A 27,340-nucleotide genomic window follows, 5' to 3' on the forward strand; every position below is an offset into this window, starting at 1 on the left:
ATTATCGCGCGGATATATATTACGTGCATATTGCAAAATAAATTTATGCATTTAAGTAGGTATATAAAACCACTCGAATCCTTATAGGATTCGAATAGGTTTGAATGATGATATCATTAGTGTATCTTGAAAAATTCGATAAGTGTTATAATGTGAATAACACAACGATGATTATAACGTTCGAAATTGGTCTCGGAAACTGATAATATCTTGTATTTATGTGATAATAAATAATTTGAGATGGTTGATTGTTATAACTGGAGCACAGTATTGTATTGTACGAATAATATTATCTCTTGTTTCCGCTTCGCATATTTCGATTGGCAGATGCAATTCAAATATAATGCATTGTACAAGAAATGCTCGTCATCTTCACACATATCCATTTATATAACAAATAGAACTCTCTTTCGGTTTATCAGGTAAAAACAGGTAATTTTTTTATTTTATTTAAATTTATATTATGTGATGTGTGTATATGCATCAATATTAAGTTTATCTAATAAAACTAAGCAATAGTACGTTTTATTGAATAAATATTTAAATCGAATTTTAATAAAAAAAAAATTTATTTATTACTCTACTTTTTATACGCAATCTTAATATAGATAATTTTTACATAATAATTGCCTCAATCATGGTGAATAATTTGTGACATTTGATTGAGATTGTGTTTATGACAAACTTCTTGTTCGGATATATAATAATATTTTAATGGATCTCTCGAACTCTAGGTTCTTTTAAAGGTTCATCAAAACAATCGACACGTGCGTGTACCCGGCACTATTCAACAAGGTTATATATGATTCAAATAATAAAGACCTAATAATTTCGTTCTTATATATTGTCTGTAATTATCTAATTGGCACGATAAATTCATATTTTTATTTAATTTTAAATAATATTTGATAAAATAGATTTAAAATCAATTTTTTTTTTGAACGATTATTTATAGACAAGAAATCTTTGAAACCCCTATGAAGTAAATAAATTTTCCGGTAAACGACGTGTACGTAAAATTATTTGATAAATAAAACATATTAAATATTAAACAGCAAGAAATGATAATAAATCACGCGAAACGATATTTTATGCTAATAGATAGAAATTCCATGCAAAAGATGTGAGTTATACCCATACATCTGACACGTGCTATTATGACAGAATAATCCCGACTGTCGACGTATACGAGAAAATGTGATGCAATTTGAATAATATGACATCGTATATGAATCTTTCAGTATATCGCATATCATAATATCGGAAGAAAATGTACTGTACACTGATGGCTGTATTAAATATGTATTCACAATTGCTGCGATATTTACAAAAACATATATTGAAGGCCCTTGGAGTAAAATGTGAAACGATATGTGAAATTAGCAGTGCGTATTTATTCGATGATTACTTAAAATTGTACGATAAACAGAATATCAAATAAAAATAATTTCTGCTGCGTCTTATATATATGGTATGTTCCATTGAACGAAGATTTGAATGAATATTACGTATTACATGTATATGTTAAATTTTAATCGGATTTATATGTTAAAATAATTTACTTATATTTTAAAATTGTACTTATACTCTGCCGTCGTCCATTCGCGTTTGCAAGTACAACTGATGTCGCAAGAGTTTGCGTCTTTAGCCTCAAGATTTTCACCGATCTCTTATTCATTGCCGTTGACGTAACACTTGTTCATAGATCTCGCTTTTCAGATGGTCACAAGTTGTAACTTGTCGCGTAACCGTCGCCTTAGTTTTCGTACATAAACTTATCAACTTGCAGCCTTATAATACATCGATAGATTCGCATTCTTCTTCAGAAGAAAGAAAGAATTATAGAATCATAGATTGCAATGATTTCAAGTCTGTCGTTTTAATAAGACGTTAATTTTTTAGATTATCTTTAGAGTAGTTTAAAAATTTCAAGTTATTTTTTCGCAAGAAAAAATGTAATTTTTTTAACAACTTATTTTAGTCAATCATGATAACGACAATGAAAGCCACGTAGGCGTATACCTGAATAAGAGAAAAACATGACGCGACATGATTGAGCACCATACAAAAGTTTTATCGACTTTAGTGTCCACACTGCATTATTTATACCTCTATTCGATCGCGGCCGTCGGTTAGGTTCGCAGAAAGATCGGAAATGATTCTGAAAGAAATAATCAACGCATCAATAGGAAAAAAAGTGATATGTACAAACGTGGGTAAAAAGATAAAAAGAGTATGCAAAAGAACTGAATGAAGCATGAATAAAAGAAGGAATGAAAAAAAGATCAATATAAAATAATCGTTATAAAACAACATTGATAATTACGAATATACGAACAAGAAGAAAACATGGTAATTATTTATTATACATTAATATATATATGGAGATTTCTAATTATAATCTTAACACAATATATATTGCAGAAGGTACTGATTAACATTTGTTTATGTCTTAATCAGAGATCCCTCTCCCTCTCTCTCTCTCTCTCTCTCTCTCTCTCTCTCTCTCTCTCTCTTTCTTACATTATTTTTTTATATTTTTTTAAATATTTATGTAAAAATTATGTCAAAAATACAATATGTAAACAGAAAAGAGACTGTACGTACATTACAATTTTTCACGTGAAGCACAGTTTAGTCCAAATCAGCCAATGCTTTTGCTATAAAACACTTTTAATTCCTTATTCCTAATGAATTTAAACAAAGTTTGTATATCCAATTATGCAAATTACATAATTAAGTAGATCTGTACCTAAAACTTTTATTAGATAATACGTATACTTTGGATGAATTGTGGATTATCTGGATGAAATATATCGTAATATCCGCGATACATTACCATTCTGCAAGCGAGCACCGACTAAGCCAAATATTAATACTGTAAACATGATCTCTCTCCCATATGCTAAGATTATAATTAATCATAAAGTAATGTGCGAAATCGAGTAAACGTGTCAAATGGATTAACGATAAAATAATTTTATAATAAAATAATACACTTTTTATATTTTTCAAATATCATACAAATACCTTTCAATTAGTATCAAAAAGTATCTTTCAAATCGCAACTATATCGTTTAAATAATTATCCGAGTACAGATTCACAAAGGCGAATGGAATTTTTTCTGTACAGTTTTTTTTGAATAATATCTTTTTTATTGTACATAACAGTAATTAATTATATATTAATAATTAATAAGCAATTTTTATATATTCCTAAAGATGTATTCATTAATTTTTTTTATTATTGAAAGTTTTTGTAAGTATTTTAAAAAGATCTTGAGAGAGAGAGAGAGAGAGAGAAAGACACGCATAAGACAAAAATAATTAGGATATTGTAGAATTTATGTGTCGATTAAAAAAATGGACGATGCTTTGTAACATCGCATTCGTCATCTGGCAAATGTTGACAAGTTGGTACAGGCGGCACTTCGCAAATACATTTAACACAAACGGAAATATAATCCGTATCTCTATTTAGTTCGTCGCCAATATGCATCTTCATGTTACCAAACAGACATACGTTGTCATCTAAAAGAAAGAACTCTCGATATATTATCATATTTTTTAAATTGAATCTATCACAGAAAGATATTCAATTTTATATATGTGTTGTATATCTAATGTCAGAGATTCTAATAGCACATTAATTAAACTACTAACAAAATTTTTCTGCATTCACTAAATTGAAAGTATGACAGTTATATTTAAAAATTAGTTGTCTCATTTAGGATAGGATCATAACACGCTATGGAAATTGATTTAGCGTGTTGTTCGTTACCCGCATGCAATGTTTGTCGCAATTACCTTCTATTTGCCGTGATTCATAGCATAGATGTAATCAGTATCGCTTGAATGTTCAAACGCGTATCAATATACCCCATATTTATTTCACACTATATTTGTAATTGCTGAATTGATGTCATAAAATAAAAGTATCGCTATTGTAAATAAAGTAAGTAAAATAAATAAAATGAAAAAAAAAGAAAAGATGAAATCAAATCTTTAGTGCGAAACAAAAAGGTATGTCTCTTCAGTCCTGCCAAGATACACAAATGTAAACTTTATATAAAATAAATTTCAATATAAAAAATTATTTCCTTGAAAATTGACTTGAAAACAGACACTTGATAAATGATTAAATACTCTCCAGAAACGAAATATTCAAAATTAATAAAAAAGTAAATGTACGTGTTCCGAAAGATGATTATGAAAAAATGACAAGGACACGAATAGCGATAAAATGTTTGTAACGTTTAAAATCGTTCTCAGAAACTACAGCATTTTGTGTTGAAATAGCAGCTAGGCAATTAAAGTCGAGTAAATTGAATGCAAAAAAAACATCATTTCAAAGATTAAGCCATATTTTGCAACAAATTGCAAGAATAATTTTGTTGTCAAACCAATAATGTATATAGTACATATTTCACGGATACATTTACGTCATAGAGTTTGACATTGACAATTAATAACATAAGTATGAAACGTACCATCTAAATCACCAGGTTTCAAATTGTTGTGATTATGAATTACTATGTCATTAGCATTCTCTGAAAAATACAACAAAATAATTCAGATATAAGTAATACGGTGATAAATTACGCATAACACTTAAAAACGTTTCTCGGAAACTTACGACATTTTGTGCTCAAATGACAATCGATTTGAGGCAATTGATTGTTATAAAATACTGGAGCGCAGTTTTGATAAATGTCACTTGCATCACGGAATTCAGGATTGCAATATGGACGTTTGGGTTTGACACAGAAAGGCTCAATATTTTTACCTGAAAATATTAAATCCCCAATTAAAATCGATATAGATGTAGTTTAAGAGGATTTTGATTGAAAATTTTGATTATCTGTGAATTAAAAATATATAATAAGTTATTAAGTAAATTTATTAAAAAATGATTAAAATATACATTTTTACCTTCGTATCCCGGTTGACAAATACAATTCAATTCTGGTTCATTCTTCACTTCGAAATACTCGCCATCTTTATATATTTCTCCATCTACAACGCAAGTTGCTCTGTCTTCCAGTTTCTCAGCTGAAACATATAAAGAATTTTATTTATATATTCATATTATACGAATATATATGCTATTAATTACTATTTAATTAATTGTACTAAGAAATATAATGTTTGATTTGCTAAATCATTATTTGTGCATTGAGTTTTAATAATAATAATAATAAAAATATATGTATATGTATATTATAATAAGCTTTCTAATATGCAATTTTTTTATACAGCTAATTTCGATGTGCAATAATCTATTTATAAATTTTGTGTATATATATATATATATATATGTATATGAATATACATATATAAATAATTTAGACATTAGATAAAGATAATGCACTTACGACAAATTTCCTTTCCATCGTCACAACATTTTGACAGGTCTCCCCGTTTATAACAACCAGGTTGTGTTAGGCCGTAAACACAATTAACGTTAGCACATACAAACGCAGCACTACTCAAAAAGATTATATAATTTGAATAAACAGAATCATTACAATTAATTTTTATATTATATACTATATAATCTGGCTTTATTGATACAATCAAAATTTGGTATGTTTGTTTAAATAAATTTGATTGAAAGGCACAACAATTTATAAATGAAAGTGTGAAGTAAATAAAATATAATATAAAATCTAGAGTAAATAAATTTTCCAATGAATTTTCCAATGAATGACATGAAGTTATTTGATAAGCGCAAAATCCGTCAATTAAACGGTTATAAAAAAACGCGATTTTACTAATATTAACAAATTCCATGCAAGATGCCAATTATGTCCACATATCTGACACGTGTTGCTACGATGGAATAATTCTGAACTATTGAGATGAGAGAATGTAATTTGAATAATGTGACACGAATTTTTCATAATATCAAAAGAAAATGCACCAAACGACTGATATTCGTATTACATACTCATGATTGTCAAATTGAATTGTTGCAGAAAGAAAAAAAACACTTTTAAAAATAAAATAACTGGGACTGACAGCGCGTTATTCATATTTTTTAAATGTATTCATTGCACTATAAAAAATAGAATATTTTCTACATACACATACATATGTATTGGAATAATTTATAATAATAACTATAATACTAAATAATTATTTTAAATATTGAAAAATATGAAAAGTGTTATTCTCACTTTTTTTTGCTATTTGATGACCGAATTATTTTTTCGTTGATTTTCGCTGCTAAACAGAATGCATGCTAAATAAGAATAACTTACAATTAGATAGTCGTATATATACATGTTCCGTTCATCGTAAAAATTATTTTTGGGTGTGTACTTTAAAATGATTTATCTATGTTAAAATTGTACTTACACTCCATCCTCATTCCATCCACGTCTGCAAGTGCAAGCGATGTCACATGGATTCGCATCTTCATCTTTAAGATCTTCACCAATCTCGTACTCTTTACCATTAACATAGCACTTGTTCGTAGATCTCTTCTTTAGATGATCACAATTATATTTCTTTGCGCAACAGTCACCTTCATTTTCGTACACAGGTTTGCAGCCGAGAGACTCGTAATATCGTAACGGTCCCGGGCATTTCGTTTTATCGCATTTCTCTTTACAAAAAAGAGTCGAAAAGGTTTGATAAAAAATAATGCTATAGATTATAGATAGATGATCTACAATTATTATTATATAAATGATTGATTTTAGCTCTACCAATTTTGTAGCAGGAATTTTAAATCCATCCATGTAATGACAGATTAATTTCAGATGAGATGATTATTCCGAAAATAGTAAAAATGAAATTAAAAGTGACAGGAAGTAAAGCATCGCTTTTTCCTTAAATCTCACCCTGGTCAGCCGTGACGACGGCGATGACGAATGCCACGTAGACATATATTTGAACAAGAAAAACATAGCGCGACATGATCGGGCACGGCGCAAGAACTTTATTGCTCTTTGCCATCCGTGTTGCAGTATTTATTACTTCTGTTCTTTCGCGGTTGCTATTTGGAGAGGGATCGAAATGCGAGAGGAATGATCAACCCACGAATGGGAGAAGAAGAGCGTGGAAAAGCGTGAAAATATGTGTATGTGCGAGAACGAAAAAAAAAAAATATGAACGAACAGAATGAGATAATATGGGAAGAATAAGAGAAATAGATAAAATCTGTTTGTCAGAGACATATAGAAATGAATATACAGAGAAAGAGGAAACATTTTCACATGAAAAAAATAATGAAACAATTAGATAACAAAAAAAAAAAAAAAAAAATACAAGTTCGATGTAAAGTAAAGATCCGAATATACATATGGGAAAGTTTAATATATACAATGCTTTTACTAATGCGTTCACATTCACGCAGAGATTTTACGACGTGAAAAATTTACGAATACTTTCCATTTTTTTCACAAAATATAACAGTTTAAACATATTATTAAAATATTACTTATTTATTATATTATTTATTTAAATGATAATATATGTTTCTTAAATATTAGAGAAAAATTTAATCGTTAAGTGTAAATGTCCCGTAAGACATTAATGCTTCCGGTTATACAATCTTATATTAAATATTTGAAAGTCAGAGAAATGAGTAATGATTAATCAGACATATGATCCGAAAAAATAAATAATTTATCCGTCACTTTAAAGTCCTTCGAGCAAAGTTTGAATCATCCGGTTACATAAGTTACATAATTAAGAAGGTTGAAATTAACGCTCTCCGTGGGGGAACGTATGTACACTTTAGATGAATTATGGAATTATCTGAATCGAATACCGCGATATATCCGAAACAAGTATTATCATTTTGCAAACAGACACCGACTGCAAAACAAATATTAATACCGCGAACGTGATCTTCCATGCACCAAAATGATAATTAATCGCACGAAGTAAACGTGCGAAATCGAGTGAACGTGTCAAATAAACTTAAGGTAAAACAATGTTGTAATAAGATATTATTATCAATATATAATATAATATATATATTGTGTGTGTGTGTGTGTGTGTATGTGTGTGTGTTAGATATAATATTGCAAATATCGTTTCAGTAAAGTGTTTATCGAACTGCAACTACAAATCACAATGATGGGCAGGTAATGCTTTTTCGGACGATCGCAAAGATTAGAAATGAATTTTTCATTCCGACACTCGAAACGCAATGTCATTAACCGTTATCCCGTAAATCATGAAAGTAGTAGTAGTAGTAGGCCACAGAACTGACTCATAACTGCGAATTTATTATATACGTTGTCCGCCAGTACGTTACATGTTCCCGGACCGAATGTTCGCCATTACACTCGGTTATAGCGACTCGACCGATGTAAGCCGAATAAGTTCACCCACTCGGGAAACTGATTTATCGCATTCGAGGGATTGGATCGTTAGTCTTATCCCCGTAAAACTAATGACTCAATCTCGGTCGTCTCTCTGCCGACTACCAGATTTATCGACCTGCGGATCGCGTACGATCCAGCTGAATATTTCTGTGCTAGAGCTCGGTTCAGGCGAATGTAAATTCGCGCCGAAAACGCGAGATTTCTCGAATCAGCGAGAATCTTATCGCGAACGCACAGCACTCTCGCTCGTTGATCCGCAAGAAAATGGGCCGCATAAATATCGGATTAATAACGACGTGTTCTCTCTCTCTCTCTCTCTCTCTCTCTCGTCTTTACAAGAATGATTGACAATTTCGGGCTTTATCCAGACTTATTATTTCGAAATTAATTAAAACAATAATAAAATATTATGAATAAAACCTGTAAACATAACGTTGTTCCTTATCCAAGTCGTAAATATTTATATAATTTTATATATATATATATATATATATATATAAAATGTAAATTTCTTTTACCTTAGCTTTATTAGAATTAAGAGTCTTTAATTACAGCCACTAATCAATGATGATTGAATTAATATAGAATCTATTTATGCTTCTGTGTATGATGACTCTGTTCATAATTCAAGAAGAAATAATGAGCGTGTTACCCTAAGATAAGGAAGCCCTTGAACTATAATTATAAGATCAATTACGTCATTATCGCTGCCTCTACTGCGAGCATGTCGAGATAAGATTTTTTTACTGTTTTACTGTATATAAACCGCTAAAACGCAATAACTAATAAGTAAGCTTTGAACAAAATTTATCATTGTCTGATGCATTCGCTTGATTATTTATTTTGTATTGTGCGACTGAAAAAGTAAAAACAAAGCGCGTAATGTTCTCCATTACCTTAATATTCTTTACAAACGTGACACAGCCAAAATTCAATTTTTATTCACGCAAGACGACTTTTGCTGGAATTTGCACTTTGTTTTAATAATTCGATACATCTTCTTTTTGACGTAGAAATATTTACTAATCAAAGAACAATTTTGTTTGTAACTAATATTTTTCATAACTAATAACGCAATATTTTAGAAGACAGACAAAATTATTAGGATATATATATAAATTAAATCCTGCGAAAGATATTTAAAAATCTCATTATATTTCATCTCATTCAAGCATTATTTCATAATTAAAATTTAATTATTTCATAATTAAAAAAGAAACGTACCCCGTAATTCGAAAGAAAAATATATAATAAATAACTAGAAAAGGAAATGGATAATATATATAAAAGATCTATTATAATAAATCTAAATGTTATATGAATAATATTAATATCTTGAACAAATGTCAAATATCAGTATGAGGAACATGTTTATAAAAGAGAAGCTTATAAAGGATAACAAATCAAATATAGACGAGATAAAAGGATACAGATAGTCGATGTGACGAGAGAAAAAGTTGTAGAGTAATATTAGATTCAACATCGATATATAGAAGGTAAAATAGATACACTGGCAAAAGCGTGCTCTTTCAATAAAAATAAGGTAAAGTGAAAACGGCTAAAGTATGCACGAGGTGATGAAACTTGAAAACGGCTGTCGGCAGCTTGAAGTTCTCGATGCAGAGAATTTCGCGAACGGTGTACGATCTCATTTCCGAGTGAACGCTTTTGAATCATCGTCAAGTATTGCAGTTCCTCTCACAATCGGTTGCAAACGATTTATTGCGCGTATGCAGAAAAAATATCTAAAGAGTAAAGAACACGAGTCCGAGTTTGGAATTATCAGCCGAGCTTTTCGCTTTGAATATTCATGAATAATGTACGCAAAAAATATGTTAAATGCTGCATTTAAAAAATTTAGTTATATGACGTAAAAAGTGTACCGTATAATTATAAACACGTTGAGTGCTACTGCGTGTTTCGCCTTAATTAGAGTTCATCGCGGATAAAAATTATGATAAATAAATAAAGAGACTGTTGCACATGGGTATTTATAAACATATTAAAGTTAGAAAATACATATATATTCTTCGTGTTTACATATCAAAATTCTCAGCTTCAAATGTGTTCACCGTTGATGCAGAAGGAATTTAATTGAGATAAACCGTGAATAAAAGAAATAAATTTAATTAAATTTTCAAATTATACGGTTTGCCGAAACGCATACGCATAAGCGTATGAAACACAGCCAATGTCACGTCTCGGTAAAAATTAACCATTTAGAATCACGAACCTTTCGCTTATAAATATAAAAGCCCATAGGCTTTTTATATTTATTGATATTGCGTGTATTGTTTTTGCACTTAAATATATATATCTTAAATACAAACCAGAAATCTTTGTGGAATTATAATAAATGCATGATGAGAAAAATTTTGCGAAAATTTAAAGCCTCGTTCTTCGTTACCACGTGCTCTTGAAAATGTCATGGCATATTTTAGAATATTGTATAATGTAACCGGTTGAGAGGAACACGACGGCCAAAACGGCGACAACTAACATAAATTTGGTCAACTTAACGTTGCAACACTTTACGGTAACTCTCTTAGTACCTTCTCCCCCCCCCCCCCTCCCCCGTCCTCTTTTCCTAGTCGTTCTTCCCTCCAGCACCTCGACGAGACTGCACTACTTCCTAGAAACTTGCGGAAATTCCACGGTAAGCGCTGCACAAATTCTCGGGGGCGATATCGCGCCGTAAGAAAGTTCAAGTCGACGTTATCATTACTCGCACACTGGCACAATCGCGGACGTGAGAAAGTTGGCAGTAAGGAGGAACAATCCTTCAGCCGCCATTCGAGCTTCGTCCTCACTCTGACTACTGACGTACCCTTATTAACGAATACGCTCGTTTTATTTCCCATCTGCTTTTATGTTGAACAATTACTATTCGTATGTAGTACAATTGAAAGTGTACAATTCAAATAATAATTGTACGTTGCTTTCATAAGCGAATTAGAATAAACGATAAATAATATTGTGTATAAATGCTTTATATAATGAAGAAAATACAATCAATTGATGATGGATAAAAAAATTGTAAAATGGATTAAAGGTTGATATTTCAAATAACGCAAATTAATAAAATTTTCACTCCATCTTTCATCGCATTCAGCTTTTAAGATCTCGAAAGATATTTACTTGCGTCAATCATATTAATTATATTTTGATTTATTATATAAATCGAACTTCGCAACATGAAGAATACTACATACGTGTAATATAAATTTAATTCGCATAACCGAGAATTTACGAGCTTTTATGCGGTGTAAGAATATGCAGATTTTCCGAGCTACTGTGTTTGCGTCTGACAACTAAATGGAAAATCGCATGTATGTTGAAGACACTCTCTAAAAGTTAGCTTGGAGCCGACGTAACTACAAGCTTAAGCCTTTGTCTGGGCCAGCAGCCGTCAAGTTAGAGCGAGAAGAAAAACGCGGCTTATCCGTGAAAGCAAACGCGAAAACTAAAAAGCCTCGCAAAGCCACGAGGGCACGAAGTAGAACAAATTTGTCTTTGGCGAGACGATCTTTTTTTCCATTTTTTTTTCCGGACACGCGCATGTGTTGGTGTAACGTTGATTCTACGATACATAGTGCGATTACGCTACAAAATGGCGATATATTTTCCAGTTCTCTAGCAATAAGAATCAGCAGGAAAATGTGCATGTGTGCGCTTGTTGGACAAGACAATCAGCTTTAAACGATCACATATCAGAATTATATCAACAAACTCAAATCTGTTCGAGATAGCAAAATTCTTATTCTTTTATTATTCTGTCTTGTCTGCTCATCTCACTAATAAACGAAGAAAAGTATTACGATTGCATTACAGAAAATTCTGCGGCTCAGTTAGTCCATTACCTGATTGTTTTTCTACAGACTGATTTATAGAAATGCAATTTTATCAGAGAAATCATGAAGGGAAATCTATTCTGAAAATATGTTTTTAGTTCTGTTTTTAGTTCGCTATTAGATTAACCTAATATTTTATTACAAGTAGTAGCTACCGTACTTTGCGAAAATATTGTTTATTTCGATATTACTTTAAAAAATTTTTTAACGATAACTCTTCTTCATGATATATCACGTGTCCGTTAAAATAATTCATTTTGCTGTTTGCAACCGTTTTTTCTCGTTTTACGAGCTGTTGCTCTTCAATAGAATCAAACGAAAATTGATTCACATCAATAACGAGGGATTTCTATTTTGCTGGAATCGAGTCTTGAATATATCTATGGATTGATTGATATAAACCTATACGAAGAAGCGAGAGGTATTTAGCGGTGCGTCAATGCTGAAATGTGGAAGACGTCGCGGATCATCTCCCACTTCCATTATCAATATCTCGAGATATTCGTGGGAGTTGTGTGTAAGGAAGTCTGCGGTGGCGGTAAAGGCTTTAGCTGGATTTACGGGACCGCTCTTGGAAGTTCATCCGTTAATGACCAAGCCTTAGGCGGCCTAGGGTTATAACTTCAGTCGCAAATATCCGAGCTAGCGTTTAACTAATGACACGTTGAGACGATATTATCGCAACTTTCGATACCACGAGAACTCTGTCGCGATCTCGCAGCCACTCATGTATCTCGACAAGTTTGACAAAAGGTGAGACGATGATAACAGATGCTGCCTGTTTTCGAAAAGCCGGCAGCAACTCGTCCGAAACAGCGAGTGAAGACAAGAATTTAAAGTTGCTTTTTATTGTCATAAAGACTCTTTCGCTTTTTAATTATGCTTGTATTTCGTTTGTATTATTGAACAAAAATTCTGTAACTTTTTGATATATTATCATGAACTCAAAAAAGACAACGACTCCATTCGCAAAGTGAGTTACAAGACAGCTCGCTTATTATGCTTTCTTCTAGTATATTTTCCGAGATCTTTCTAAGAATTCTCTAAATTATCTGATTTTCCTCGAAGTTATGTAAACTCCTTCGCGCTGCTCTCGTCAGAGACAAAGAGGAAAATCCGGAATCTAACAATAAGTGCATTCCTCGCGTCTCGATAAGGAGTTAATTACGTTATTTGACTTGGCAATTAAAGAACAGATTTTTCCGCCAACTCCGTAGCTATCGCCACCATTTTTTTTTTTTCTTTTTTTGTGGACAAAGTTAGTTTCGCGCGGGCCAAGTTAATTACAAGTTACGAAATTAGAACTTTACCGCCTGTTCCCGGATCCCAGGACGCAAATTAATCCAGCTAGACGAGAATACAAGGGAAAGAATATAAGCGGATTCCGTTAAAAATGTCGTTCTCTTAACATCATGGTCGTTGCATCGGGACGATGGAATTTAAAAATTAAAATTGCAAGCATTTCTCATACGACAAGAGTTTTTTTTTTTTTCTATATGTGTATTCACTCATTTATGCAAAATATATCGTTTTATTCATAGATATAAATAAGATAAAAATTGAATATTCAAGGCATTGAGATTAATTGACAGATCTTTCCAATTGAAATACTTCTGTAATATCTTTTTTTTTGCAAAGAGTTCCCGTCGCACTGTGTGTCAGGGGATTAAAAGAAGAATTATCATATATCCACATATTAGAGTGCAGAATTCTGAAATTAAAACTAACTTTTTCAACAATGTGACGGAGAAAATAATAAAGTTAACTCGACGCTTTTGAAGTCGACTCTTCATTCATACTTACTCGTACTGAACTTACTACACATTTATGACTTCCGCTAAAAGTTCCCGCATAAAGAATGAATAATGCATTTCGTATTTTGCGAACGGCAATACATACTGTACTTGATTTTTCAAACTACACGGTACTTTACTAAGAAAGAAGCGCATCGAAGACGCTGAGGAAGGTGTGCGCTTCGCAAAAAGGGACCAAAGTTACATTAGCAGGAGAAGAGACTCGAACAGACAGTCGTCTCTTGAAAAAACGAGTAGCATATTTGGAAAATAAGGAGAAAACAAAGCGTAATAAAAAAGACAGGTCCAACGGCCCATTACGAAAGTCGTAAAAGAAAAAGGTTAAAGTTAAAGTTCGCCATTGTGCAAAATCGCAATTGCTTTCTGGCTTTCTGCCGTGCGTTACGCGTATCTATACGACGCACACGTACATGCGAGTCACACAAACACAATCGGTAATTTCGCATTTGCGTATCGTGAGTAATATGCGGCGAAAAGTACCCGAGGTAATTTAAATTAGGAAGACATTTCGCTGACTATAACACGGTTGTGCTATGTCGTTTATTTTTCGTAAATTATGCCGAGATCGTACCTCTCTGCGCTTCGAGAGCCATATATATCGCGGGAAAAATACACAGGGTGTCCAAAATGCATAGCGATTAATATCTAGAGAGTTGAAAAATCTCCAATAATTTCGAGTGACTTATTATTGATCAATAATACGACTACGAGAATACATACAAGCAAATTTGATATAATTCTCGACGTAGCAAAATATTTTTATTGTCGAATAACGATAAACGATTAATATCATTGGAATCATCATATGTTAATTTTAAGCAAAAATATTCGCAGCTATTATAATCAATGATTACAATAAATCAATTATTCTCTAATCAAACAATTAGAGTTTAGAATCTTTCGAATCAGTTTGAGGGGGGAAAAAAAAAACATTACATTTTCAAAAAGTAATCACCAATAATCATAAAGTGTTACGCATTTATAAGTTATCTATATGTATGTATATGTGTGTATACGATATTTCAGTCAATTTCACGCAGATCCAAGTGCACATTATTCTTGCCACCCTATATTACAGCCGAGTTGCGAACGAGGGCGTTGTTTACGACCGGTGTGGACGCGTAATTGAGTGCGCTTAATAAATAAACATGCTCGCGCTCGAATACGCATTCACGAGATGCATATGGGGATGAACTGTAAAAAATGAATTCATTTTTCAGAGAATGTTAGTCGACTCAGAAAATATGCGTTGCGGCATTCCATTCAAATTGCGAAAATACGTGTGAAACATTAAAGAGTCATTTCAATCGCTGATGATGCGATTAATAGATTTTTTCTGATCGATGCAAAGAAAGAACAGGATGTCTACTCTCTGAAAGAAATATGAAAAATTTGGAATTCTCAACTATTTCTTTTGTATCTGGAAAAATTAGGAAAGTCTCATGGAATTTTGGGATTCAGGGAATCTTTTCGATCATTTTGCTCTTATATTGTAAACAGTCAACCAAGTGTGTGTCAAAATTGGCGTCTCACTTTGTGGAAACTCATTAATTGTCGAAAGTTCTGGCTTTATTTTTAATAGTTTTAGAGTTTTTGATTAAACACAAATAATTCTGACTATTAAACAAAAAAAAAAAAAAAAAAAAAAAAAAATGGCCCGAAACAAACTGATTGTGAGATGTTGAGTTCGTTGCATCTTGCTTTGTTCGTTTATAATTTTTTTGACATTTCTTATCAGATTTTAGGCGCTTGAAAATTCTATAATAGTTTTACAAAATGTTACATGTGTAAACATTAAACAAATTAGATCGTCCGAAACGCTGGACGTATAAGTATCGAAGTGAGTACTGTTCGTTTGTCGATATATAGTTCTATCGGCTTTAAATGAGATTTCGTGTTCTACTAGCGTCTCGATCTAATTTGTTTAATAAATATCCTCAATTTTTACAACGCCTACCTAGAACTCCTAGAACTATTCAGAAAGTATGAATAACACAAAATCTCATTAACATGAAATCTCATTTAAAGTCGATAGAACATTCGAAATATGATTTTTGACAGCGTCTTATCTTGGTACGTCTCGGGCAATCTAAATTGTTTAATAAATACTCTAATAATTTTTTTATTCATCTAACCCTCTCTGGAAATTAAAAGTGATTACAGACTGACACAAAGTCTCATTAAAGTCGATAAAACTATTGACATAAGACCAATGTCTCGTCTCGATATTTATACGTTTGGCATTTCGGGCGATTTATTTTGTAATTTGCTTAATGAATGTTCTAATAATTTTGATGTATAAAACTCTCTCTCTCTCTCTCTCTCTCTCTCTCTCTCTCTCTCTCTCTCTCTCTCTCTCTCTCTCTCTCTCTCTCTCTCTCTCTCTCTCTCTCTCTAGAAATTAAAAGTAATTGCAGAATAATGAAGAATAATATAACACATCTCATCAATCGATAGAATCATCGAAATATAATCAGCGTTTAATTTGGCAATTTAATTTGTTTAATTAATATTCTAATATTCTAATTTTTACACATTTTGAGCTTTTTGTACAACTATTGTGAAACTCTCAAGCGCTTAAAATCTGAAGTAAGAAATGTTTAAAAAATAGTGGGCAGACAAAGTGAGGCTTGGTGTGCGAACTTGGCGTTTCAATTTGTCCTGAGTAATTTTTTTATTTAATGGCTACAGCTATCTATTTAATTTATAAAAAAAAAACTCTAGAAAATCTCGAAAATATTCTCCTTACTCTTGAAATTTTGAATAAAAATATCTGGAATTTTCAAACAATCAAGGAATTTTTTTATAAGATTTGAATAGACACTGTGAAGAAAAATTAATATTTGTAATAGACACACACATTTGATAAATATCGACATGAAAAACGTGTTTGTGATATTTAAAAAGTATAGTAGAAAATTTTTAATAAAGAGATGCTTCTCCAAGAATATATTTCGGTTCGATTGCGAAAAATCGATGGAGGGAACTTAGGACAAGGAAAGAACTGAATCCGTTGGCATCATTCTCTCAAGAAACGAATCTTGATTAATGGCGCAAGTTTGCGTTACTCTGTCCCGCACCGGCCATGTTCGGAATGCATAATGGGCGGAATATAATTAAAATTGAACCTCGCAGACGAAGCGGAAAGAAAGAGCCATCTTTCTTTTTTCTCTCTTTCTTTCTTTTGCACCCTCTCTTTCTCCCTCTTCCTCCGCAACAGCGTTAGTATAACCACGGAAAAATAACGTCGTTGGCCTCGCAATTAGCGGCGCCGTCTTTGAACAATGACAGCAATTAGGTCGGTTCACGTCGAATACACGCGAGAAGTGCATCGGCCGCGCACACTAATCGTTAGAGAAACCCGAGAAAAATCGTCATGGCGGACTGTAAACGTTGCGCGAGAGAACAACGTCAGTGACGTTAATGGCCAATTCGCTGAATGAAGTCGTTCGTCGTTCAGAGCTTTCTTCAACCATTGACGTCATCGTCAATGGTTGGTGAACCGGATTAATTTTGAAAAAGTTTATCTGGGACGGGAATCACAGATAAACTAAATTCCTCTTTCATATTTTATTAATAAAATAAGAGCGTGATAAAATTCCTTGCGATAAAATTGGATGAAATTACAAACTTTTGTTTGTTATTAATAATACAATATCATTTTATAACATAATAATTTAATAATTATTTATTAAGCAATAATATTTCATATCTCTGTGTTCAAAATATTAATAATAATATTGGCTCAGTTTCTAGTTGCCTGTTTGTTAATAATAATAATTGATTTTTTTATTATGTCTCTAATACTGGCACGTAATATCGCGATATAAATTCTAATTTAATATACTCAATAACTTGGATTATCCTTGAAACTTTAAACGACCTCACTCTTTTCGAAACAATAAAACTCGGTCGCACATTCGGCCGACTAAAAGTTCACACAAAAGTAGAAATTTTTATGGACATACATATATAAAAGGCGCGCTCCTAGCATTCATTCTTGAAATTCTTTTCCGGGTTTTATCGAATAAGTATATTACGTTTAAAACATAAATTTCCCCTAAGTATACTAATGCTGTTGCGAAGAGAAAGAGAAGAGAAAAAGAGAGTGCAAATGACAGAACGAGAAAAAGAGAGAGAGAAAGAAAGAAAGAAAGAAAGAAAGGCGGCTTTCTTCAAGTAAACATTTAAAAATAATATGTTGTTAAAAAAAACGATATAATACAACAGGCGGCGATTTTTTAACACATCTAACCAGATACAACAACAGAAATGGTGATTAATAATAATATTATTTCTGGACGAGATATCACACTTTCGTTTGCGAGTCTTCTTAATGACGAAACCTCATATCAGCGCCGTGTATCAGCATGTTTAACACCGTAGTTTCTAGTTGAAACACGAACCATGCGGCAATTTCAACGGAAATTGCCGCGTTTTAATGGCTCCCAACTGATCCTTCCATGCTGCATTACGCTAAGTAGCTTAATAATTAACTCCTATATGGAACTCGCACCGCAATAAAATTTATCGCAAATTAATTGAAAAATAATATTCTCGCGCGCTTCTCTCATTTACGCTCACGCCGTTCAAATTGCCGTTTAATGTACATATTGCTAAACAATTTATATATTGAATTCCCATTAGGCGGAACTTCAACGCAAGTTGATTTAACGGAGTTTATCTCCTCTGTCAACATTTGACACGCATTTTATAATATACGTATACCTATTTAAATAATTTTTTAGAATCACGGGCTAAGAAGAATAAAATAAATAAGTTTCCGTAGAAACAGTCCGTATATGACGCATGTTAATTTCGTGTTGAAAAATTTCAAGGTAACGGCTAATCTGAGAGCCAAATCGACAGAGGGATCACGCATTAATGAATTCCTATTTGTTTTACATAATAATATAATTTATATTCTGTCGCACACGAATGTCCATCTCTCACCTTGACCCGATTGCTTCATCTCGAATTTAACAATAAGTGCGAGACAACTGCGATTTTTCTCGTTTATTCATAAATCGTATATGACACCTACAAATTGACTGCTCATTATTTTACAACTTTAAAACGCACAGATTTATCCTCGCGCAATCGGAAATATTTGTTCACGCATTAATGGATAATATTTTTTATTGAGATTATTTCCATCTTTGTGGAGTTGTTTAGAGTAATTGTTTAAATCTAGACCTTTAACTATATACGATATATTTCTTTTGTATAGATAATAAGAATTAGGAAGAGAAATTTGGTAAATGACGAAATATACATATATCGACGCGTTTCGCATTCCTTGTATAATCAGTAACGTATGATCTGACCTAACAGTCGTAATAATGTAAATTAAATTTATGCGATACAATATTTATGCTAACTTGCGTCGAGCATATATAGAGATAATTTTCGCGTGCATGTAAAACATGGAAATCCATTCGAAATTATGCCGATTTTAATCGTTGAATTTAACCTTTTTTTCATCATGAATTTTTTGCGAATATTTCTGCTGTACCGTGCCGGTTATATCCTCGATCGAAATCCATTAAGGAAACGTGAGATGTCTTATCGAAGCTGCCCTCTCCCGCTCACGATCATTTGCCGCGACGAAGGCCGTAGAGCCGAGCTCTCGATAATATCGTTTAACACACGTGTGTAGATTTCATGGACGACTTACCTTGTAACTGCCAACCGCGTGCGCGCCATCGTAGATGTAGAGATGGTCATTGCAGTCTAACTGCAGCTGATCGAATCGGAGCATGAAACGTTGGAGGATGCTGTGAGTCTGGAAAGTAATGGCGCAATCGAGGTCTCTCTCATTTTGCGACGTAAGAACGGCGCCGTCTATCTTCCTATAGAGGTCCCGCAGGAAGTACTTCTTGCAGATATCGCTCATCTGGTCTGCAAGGAGAACGGAAATAGACAAATGTGAGAGTTAATCGATTCGACTTGTATTCACGTAGATGGCAATATAAACGATCCACGTTATTACTTGAATCATGTAAGCGTGAAAATAATATTTTATGTGTGATTATAAAAATTTTATGGTAGTTTTATTCAAATTAAAGTACGACTTGCTTCACACACACAGAGAGATGTAATGATTTATGAATCATAAACTAAGATAGAGATTTTTCTGTCAAATTTAACATCTTTTTTTTTTTTTTTTTTTTTTTTTTGCATATATATAATGCATATATTGGAAAGTAAGATTCGGGAAAAGTGATCCAGGATGAAAATTAGTGCAACTCGATATTTTCAAACAATATCAGGAGAACAAATTTTTAAGTATACGTTTCGATTGACTGCAACATGTTCTGTTTTACATTCTCATGGAACATGAAACGAACATGAAACACGCAATCGCACTTTTCCTCTATTACACGCGCGTTTAAAAAAAAAAAAAAAAAAAAAAAAAAATCACCCTACAAAGATGAAATTCACGTTTTCAGGGCGAAAAAAATGCCACTTTTGCGCACGGAGGACACACGGCCGTGTGAGCCACCGTACAAATAACCACAATGCTAGAATGCGCGATTGCAGCCAGCAGGATTTGCATTTAAAACGAATGATAACGAATGCGCGACGACAGTCGGCAGTCAACGCGTCGGGGAAATAAGTTACAGACGCACTTGGGGCCCGGGGGCTTGTGCCGGGACGTTATTGCGATATCGCTGCAGTTTCCCCCGGCATTATGCCATAACATATTTCGGAGCGGGCAACAGAGGTTGCAGTTCTAGAAGTTTGCGCGCATCTTCGTCTCTCTCACGGAGAATATCCTTCCTTTCTCTTCCCTTCTTCCTCTGCCCCCACCTGTTTCCCCTATCCCCATTACCATCCCTTTGCAGCTCTTCGCTCCGGCGGTAACATGGAGAAATTACTTACTCCCAAGACTGGGAGTTTGTGACGTATGCGTTTGTGCCGCCTAAAGTGCAATTGCGATGCGTTTTCGGTCGGGAGCGAATGCGCGCGCCAAATAAACACCTATGGTAAATCCGTACATTGCGCACGATCAATTACATGTAATAATTTACCAGCCGCTCTCCTTCCTTCCGCCCCTCGGTGCACGCACAATGCGAGATAGACGAGATACAATGAATTCTATTAAACGTGCGTGGTGTTAATATGAGCGCGAACACGTTATTAATGCGAATCGTTCGGTCATTACGTATGCTGTGCAAAATTATATTTGAGCGAAACATGGTGGCAAATTTGTTTCCAATAGATCTATATATATTTCGTGAAACTTGAAAAATTGCTTTTTCACATTTACGAGATTTGGATCAAATACTATATTAACACGGATCGTCTCTAGATCGTTTCGTATGAATTTGATTAAACAACACATTTGTGTTGTCTCGGCGGCACGTTTTTTTTTTTTTTTTTTTTTTTTTTTTTTTTTTTTTTTACGAGTAAATAAATGCGTTATGTCCAACTGCGAACTTGTGTCGCGACGAGTCAGTCGCGAAGAGTTGTTAACTTTTACTGCCACCGGTAAGAAATTTTACGAGTCTTTTTCACGTCTCGACGCCATCGTCCGCTTGTCGAACACGTACAGTGCGTTGCACATCTGGATGCGACGGTGAAGAGGGAAAAACGTGACTCGCCGTTAAGTAATGTATTATGTGCACACGCACAGGGGACATTCCCCTATATCGACGATATAGAGGTCATCCCGAGTCGATGTATGCTATTTTTTCCATATTATCGAGAGACAAACGTCGCTATTCTTGTACGATAAATTGAAAATGTATGTCTGATATAATTACGACATTAATTCCAACTTTATGCTAACTCGAACGTGTCGCCGGCAAGAACAGAATGCGCCATTAGCCGTTAAAATTAGAGCAAATTAAAGTTTTCAATTGTCTCAAATGTTCTGAATAAATAGCGGCGCGGAGAAAATTTCAGTGCTTGAAACTATGAAGATCCACAGATGTCTTTGTGCTGGGGCGCTAAACTAAATACAAAGTCTTTAAAGAGACTAAATCCGGAAACTTAGAGATCGGAAAAAGAAAAATTAAAACATACAAATCTTGGTCGAGTTTTGGAGAATACAATTTCTAGTAGAGGGCAGAGATCGGAATATCCGAGAGAGGAAACTATTTTGTCAGACAACTGTGAGTCAGCGAATTTAACGAATAAGTAACTCCATTATACCAGAAAGTTTCGATTTGCAAATTTCTCATACACCAAATTTACTAAAGATATAACGTATAAATCTCTCTTTGATTTTTAAAGACGATTATGATGTACAAACTTTGCAAAATTTTCTCAAATTTACTAACACAGATATAATGTCGATATAATTTTTTTAAATTAAATTCGCGTGTCTAGAAAAAATGGAAAATATAAAATTCTCTTTAAACTTTTAATATTTTTTCGGAAGGTCCTCTCCAAGGTGTATAATCATGTGTATAGATTTTTTTTTTAATTATATTTCTATCGAGGCATTCTATATATTTTCGCTGGATCCATTGAGAACGTTTACGTCGAAACGCTTGACCAACGTTCCCTCGGCTGAAAAACGATTACGTTTCTCAATGGGAAGCGCGTTTATTCAAATGAACATCGATCGACGACGGGCGTCCTGCCGCACTTAATCATTTACAGTTGCTCGGCGAAGAACCTAACCGCCGCGCCGATTCGTATGGCCGTTTAAATGCGCCACGTCTACGCTGTTATGGTGCTTAATGTCCATTCGGATCGGTCAAACGAACCGAATCGGAGTCGAATTATCGGTTCGACCGATCGGCAACCGATTGATTCGCGTGCACCGTCGAGATAAAATGGAGTCGACTCGATATACATCCACGATTTATTAACTTCGGTCTGCTGCATGCGACGAGATAAGGAGAAGGTACGCCAAATTCTCGATTACGCGCAGATTATCGGATTATAAACCTATAGGAGAAATTGTACTCTATCCCTCCGCGCAATTCGCCATGTAAATAATATATTTTTAATGCCGCGATAGCGATAAAACAGGGGTCAATAGAGTCATCGGCCGGCGCCGCTTCGAACGGACTGTTTTATATACTGCAATCTCAATTCTCTCGAGATTGTAGTATTAGAATTGCTTCGGCTACGAAAGAGAATTTTATATTATTATTTCTGTCCTATTTTTACGATGTATGTATTTAATTGATCTGTATCTGTTTACAAAGTAATATTATTTTCGCTTTGTTATATTTATCACTTAACAAGTGAAATGGAAAATGTATAGGTGCGCTGTAACATGATGCTGGATTGTTAACTTTGCAATTACATTGCCTTTGTAATGTATCTGATTGGTATAATTTATATTTCGCAAGAAAGGTTACTTGGAAATGTAATTAATTAATCATAATTATGCAATATCATATTCCAACTCTGAAATAATCAGCCTTGATTATTCTCAACAAAGCGCATATAATTCGATGAAATATCATGATATTCAGTCATAACCTTCGTGTCTTTTATCATCTCGTTGAAAAAAAATTTTACCGAGGTTATCATAGGAATCTTCGAAATAAACATGTAATATAAATCTGAATTATTATTGGCACCATTCTGTTAAAATAAATTTTTCAGGTAAACATAATTTTCATCTTCTTATTAAAAATGCTTTTTTTGGTTTTCATATTTTCAAAATATACCTATATATATATATCATATCGATATAAAATATTGTATAGAAAATGATGATTAAGAATATTAATGATAATTAAAAGAGTATTAAAATGCAAATTTTTCAACTCTTCTAAAAAACTAATAAATTCATAATGAGATTCGTGCTGCTTTTCTTACATACATATACCAACGGCGTATGGTTTAAATTTCTACGAAATTTTCACACAGAAGGTAGAAATGGCGCTCAGGAAAGCACGAAAAGATCAATCTATTCGATTCGGTCGAGCTTCTCCGCGACAATCTCACGATCGAGATTTCTTTGGCGTTGCCGATTCGTTCTAGGTGAGCGAGTTACGGGAACGAAAGAACAAAAATAAAAAGTCCATAACGAGACCGCTATGCAGGGTAAAGTGAGGAGGAGAGGAGGAGAGACGGGGCGCTAGCGCCCCGAACAAGAAACTCGATTGAAAAGTTTCCGCTCGCGGCTAGCGATAGTTTTCCGCATGGCGCGCATCTCGCGCAGCTGCCGATGGTCCGTTCGAGGTTCGAGGGCGAGAACATTTTCGAGGCGAGTCTCCCGCCAAGATTCTCGTAAAGATAAGAGCGCGCTATTTCCGCCGGCGGTCACGACCTCGGTATAAATAAGATACACGTACGCGAGGCGACGATCAGCGCCGTCAAAGTGCCACGTGCGCGTCGCACATCGCAATCGTCACACTGACTTCCTTCCGGTAGTTTCTTCGGCTGCAAATACCCGCCATTCCTAGAGATGAACCACTGATGTCGTACTTGCTTTTCCTCGCGAATTGAGACTTTTATCGTATAAAACGAAATAGAGTTGGCATCTTCCTAACCCTTAAACTACGTGTAAATAAAAGATTGAATATAAGATGAAAACGTAAAACGAAATTAATTATTTTTTATTCTTTGACGTTTTGCAGAATATGTCGAGGTAAATTACTTGTTCTATTACGTTTAACAGTCTGTATAAATATTGAAGGTAATTACTCTATCTATTGAGGAAAAGTAAGAAATGCACGCAAAAATTTAATTTCAACTTGAAATTGACAAAGATGAAGAGAGAGAGAGAGAGAGAGAGAGAGAAATTATCTATTTACTCATTTTTAAAACTTAATTAGTTGAAATCGTTTAATGTTAAATATCTTCAGAATTATATTTTTGTCTTCAAATATTTGCTAAGAAATATCCGCGTGACTTGAAATTCGTGAAAAATCTTATAGATGATATCGTCATAAAATGAGATTACATTATCGTAAATTTGTGCGAAATTAAAACTGTTTAAAAAAAAAATCACGCGCAAAAAAAATTAATCAACAAGTAGCGAGAGTTTCCTGAAACTGGCGAAACTAAAGCTAACGATTAACTCTGGGATATTAAACGATACTGTAATTTTTACCCATTTTACAACAAAGTTACCCCTCAATCTAACTCTATCCAATATAACGCGGTTGATGCACTGTAAGAAACTTTAATATAGAGTATTTCGTTCCTAATAATTTGACTTGTAATCGTCTATTACTAAATTTATACATCGTTAAATTGGTCGCGCACGCGAGAATAATCTCGCGTGGTTTATACATGTTTTACGTGAACTGCAAAAAATTGTTTCATTTTTAAACATTACTGCACTGTTACTGCCTATTAATACGCCCTCACCAGCTCACCTATAATCACTTAGAAATAAATGACTATTTGATCGTGACGCATCGATTCTTCGATCTGTCATTTAGTAGATCGATGTCGTGCAATGTCATCGCAAAGTTTTGAATTTTACGTAAAGTCGCGTGCAAGACGAGCCAAACAGCGAGCAAAGAAAATAAAAGGCGGAAAGGAGAAAGAAAGAGCGAATATAGGAAGAGAGGAAGAAAGAAGAAGGAAGGACGGTCGGAGAGAGACGAACGACGCCGAGAGGGAAGGAGGAGACCCTTTGGTTACGATGGTGCGCGTCGGCCCTACGTCGACCCTCCGGCAACCACCCCTTCTCGTATGCCACCATCCAATGCGACCCTCCCTCTTGTACCCGGCCTCGCCCTCCACCACCTCGTCCTTGATTCTCTCTCTCTCTCTCTCTCTCTCTCTCTCTCTCTCTCTCTCTCGCTCGCTCGCTCTTTCGCTCCCTCTCCTCATGGCTCTATCCGTCTCTCTCCCTCTCACTTCTGGCACGATGTAAGCCCGTTCCGTCGATCAATATTACTCTCTTCGAGCCGCACCACGGCTCGTCTGAACGCCAACCGAGCGCTATCATATTAAGTTCCGAGCACTTTGCTCCGAGCACTTGAAGAAGCAGCGGCACATCGCGAAAGTTTTCTCGCGCGAATACGCCGTGAGCGAGAGATATTATCTGTATCTCTCCCTTACGACAGAGATCGCGTCGCCGTTTTTATGCTCATACGTGGCTTCTATCCATTTTCTTCTGGAGCTGAGGTGAATGTAAATTTTTATTCGACATATTCTACGTCGCTCTCATCGCCGGGAAAATCTTGCCTCCCATGAGAATCTGCCACGATGAGCGTAAAAAAAATTTTTGTCCAAAATAAGTTTACGAATTAGATGTTGTTGTCTAATTAAAACAAACTCTGGGAGGAGTATTTTATCTCGTTTTCAAACAGAAAGGATGACATGAAATTAATTTTAAATGAATTTTTGTAATTAATGAATCCAAAAATGCAATTAATATACATTATATCTCCCTGACAGTTGAGTTTTCACCAAACGGTATAAAGTCTGTATTCCAGGTCACACAATATTATTTTTGTTAGTGTAATCGATTCTTGTTCGCGTTGGCGCCAAAAAAAAAGCACGCGCACGCGCGCACTTTATCGGAAGCACTCCTCAAAGTTTTCCTCGACAATACGATTTTATCCAGCGGGAAATAAAGAGTCGTCCCCAGGAACAATATTATCGGCGCACATAACGCGGACGCTCTAAAAGTTTACCTGATGGGGCCACAACCAGGCACGTTCCGTATGAATGGCCTCCGTCGCGCCTTCGAGTCATCGACCTAATCCACCGTACATGCCGAAAGAAAGTTTTAGTGATACGGGTGAAATAGTACGCAGGGCATTCATGAACAAGTTTCCTTTTCCTTCTTCTTCTCCTTTATTTTTAATGCGATTTCCCGAGAAACTTTGTTATATGTCGCGCTATCAAACAACACTACACTTTACTATTCTTAAAAAAGATGTTTCAAAACTTTATGTGTCATATTTTTGTGGATTAAGCTTTGTCTTAAGTAACATACAATAATAATAATAGTAGCATCTAATCTTGCAAAAAAAATTAAATTTTAAACTAAAATTTATTAAAACTGTCCGGTAAATCCTTTTTTATCAGTTTTAGAGAAAAGAGATATATATATATATATATATATATATATATATCTCTCCATGATTAAGCCAGGTTAAAGTACTCAGACGTGCTATAGAAATATTTCGGCGTTATTCACGAGGCACATTTATCGCATCCGTGAATTCGTGACGAATTGGTCGCTGCGCTATAGATCGAATGTTTTATCGACTATAAAATACTAAAATCTCGATCGTGATGCGACGCCGGAATTCGCGTTTAATGAAATCGCGGAGAGGTCATAGGAGAAAGGATCGCGATCATAAAAATTCCTCCTCGCCGCAGGCGGCTACCGGACGGAATTATGTCTAGCACAATGGCGTCCGGTAAAAAGGGAAAACGATACCACCCATGT

The 27,340-nt window shown here is 34.1% G+C and overlaps 3 protein-coding genes across 5 annotated transcripts in view; 1 reads left to right on the top strand and 2 right to left on the bottom strand.

Annotated features, from left to right (window-relative positions):
• LOC140674375 (uncharacterized) overlaps positions 1 to 27,340 on the top strand; it is a 204,455-nt gene that overhangs the window by 79,211 nt on the left and 97,904 nt on the right. The gene's annotated exons all lie outside the window — the stretch shown is intronic.
• Positions 1 to 27,340, bottom strand: part of LOC140674374 (uncharacterized) — a 168,311-nt gene that overhangs the window by 54,248 nt on the left and 86,723 nt on the right. For both annotated transcript variants that reach the window (XM_072907850.1, XM_072907851.1), the window contains exon 2: positions 19,685 to 19,908. In XM_072907850.1, the coding sequence (XP_072763951.1) occupies positions 19,685 to 19,908 (224 nt within the window). The remainder of the gene's footprint in view (positions 1 to 19,684; positions 19,909 to 27,340) is intronic.
• Positions 470 to 7,444, bottom strand: LOC140674379 (uncharacterized). The gene is made up of 7 exons (XM_072907863.1): positions 6,849 to 7,444; positions 6,361 to 6,610; positions 5,376 to 5,485; positions 4,933 to 5,052; positions 4,637 to 4,786; positions 4,491 to 4,550; positions 470 to 3,531 (listed from the first exon to the last, which is right to left on the bottom strand). The coding sequence occupies exons 1-7, from the start codon at positions 6,961 to 6,963 to the stop codon at positions 3,356 to 3,358; spliced, it is 981 nt and encodes a 326-aa protein (XP_072763964.1). The 5' UTR covers positions 6,964 to 7,444; the 3' UTR covers positions 470 to 3,355.

The sequence above is a fragment of the Anoplolepis gracilipes genome, chromosome 16, assembly GCF_047496725.1.
Source record: "Anoplolepis gracilipes chromosome 16, ASM4749672v1, whole genome shotgun sequence".
NCBI lineage: Eukaryota > Metazoa > Arthropoda > Insecta > Hymenoptera > Formicidae > Anoplolepis > Anoplolepis gracilipes.

Bases quoted from the DNA above. Each gene is read 5' to 3' on its own strand.
- LOC140674379 (XM_072907863.1), bottom strand. From the start codon at position 6,963: ATGGCAAAGAGCAATAAAGTTCTTGCGCCGTGCCCGATCATGTCGCGC. The intron at 5,053-5,375 runs GTAAGTGCATTA...TATATGTTTCAG, and splicing joins CGATGGAAAGGAAATTTGTC to CTGAGAAACTGGAAGACAGA. The intron at 4,787-4,932 runs GTAAAAATGTAT...TAATATTTTCAG, and splicing joins TTGTCAACCGGGATACGAAG to GTAAAAATATTGAGCCTTTC.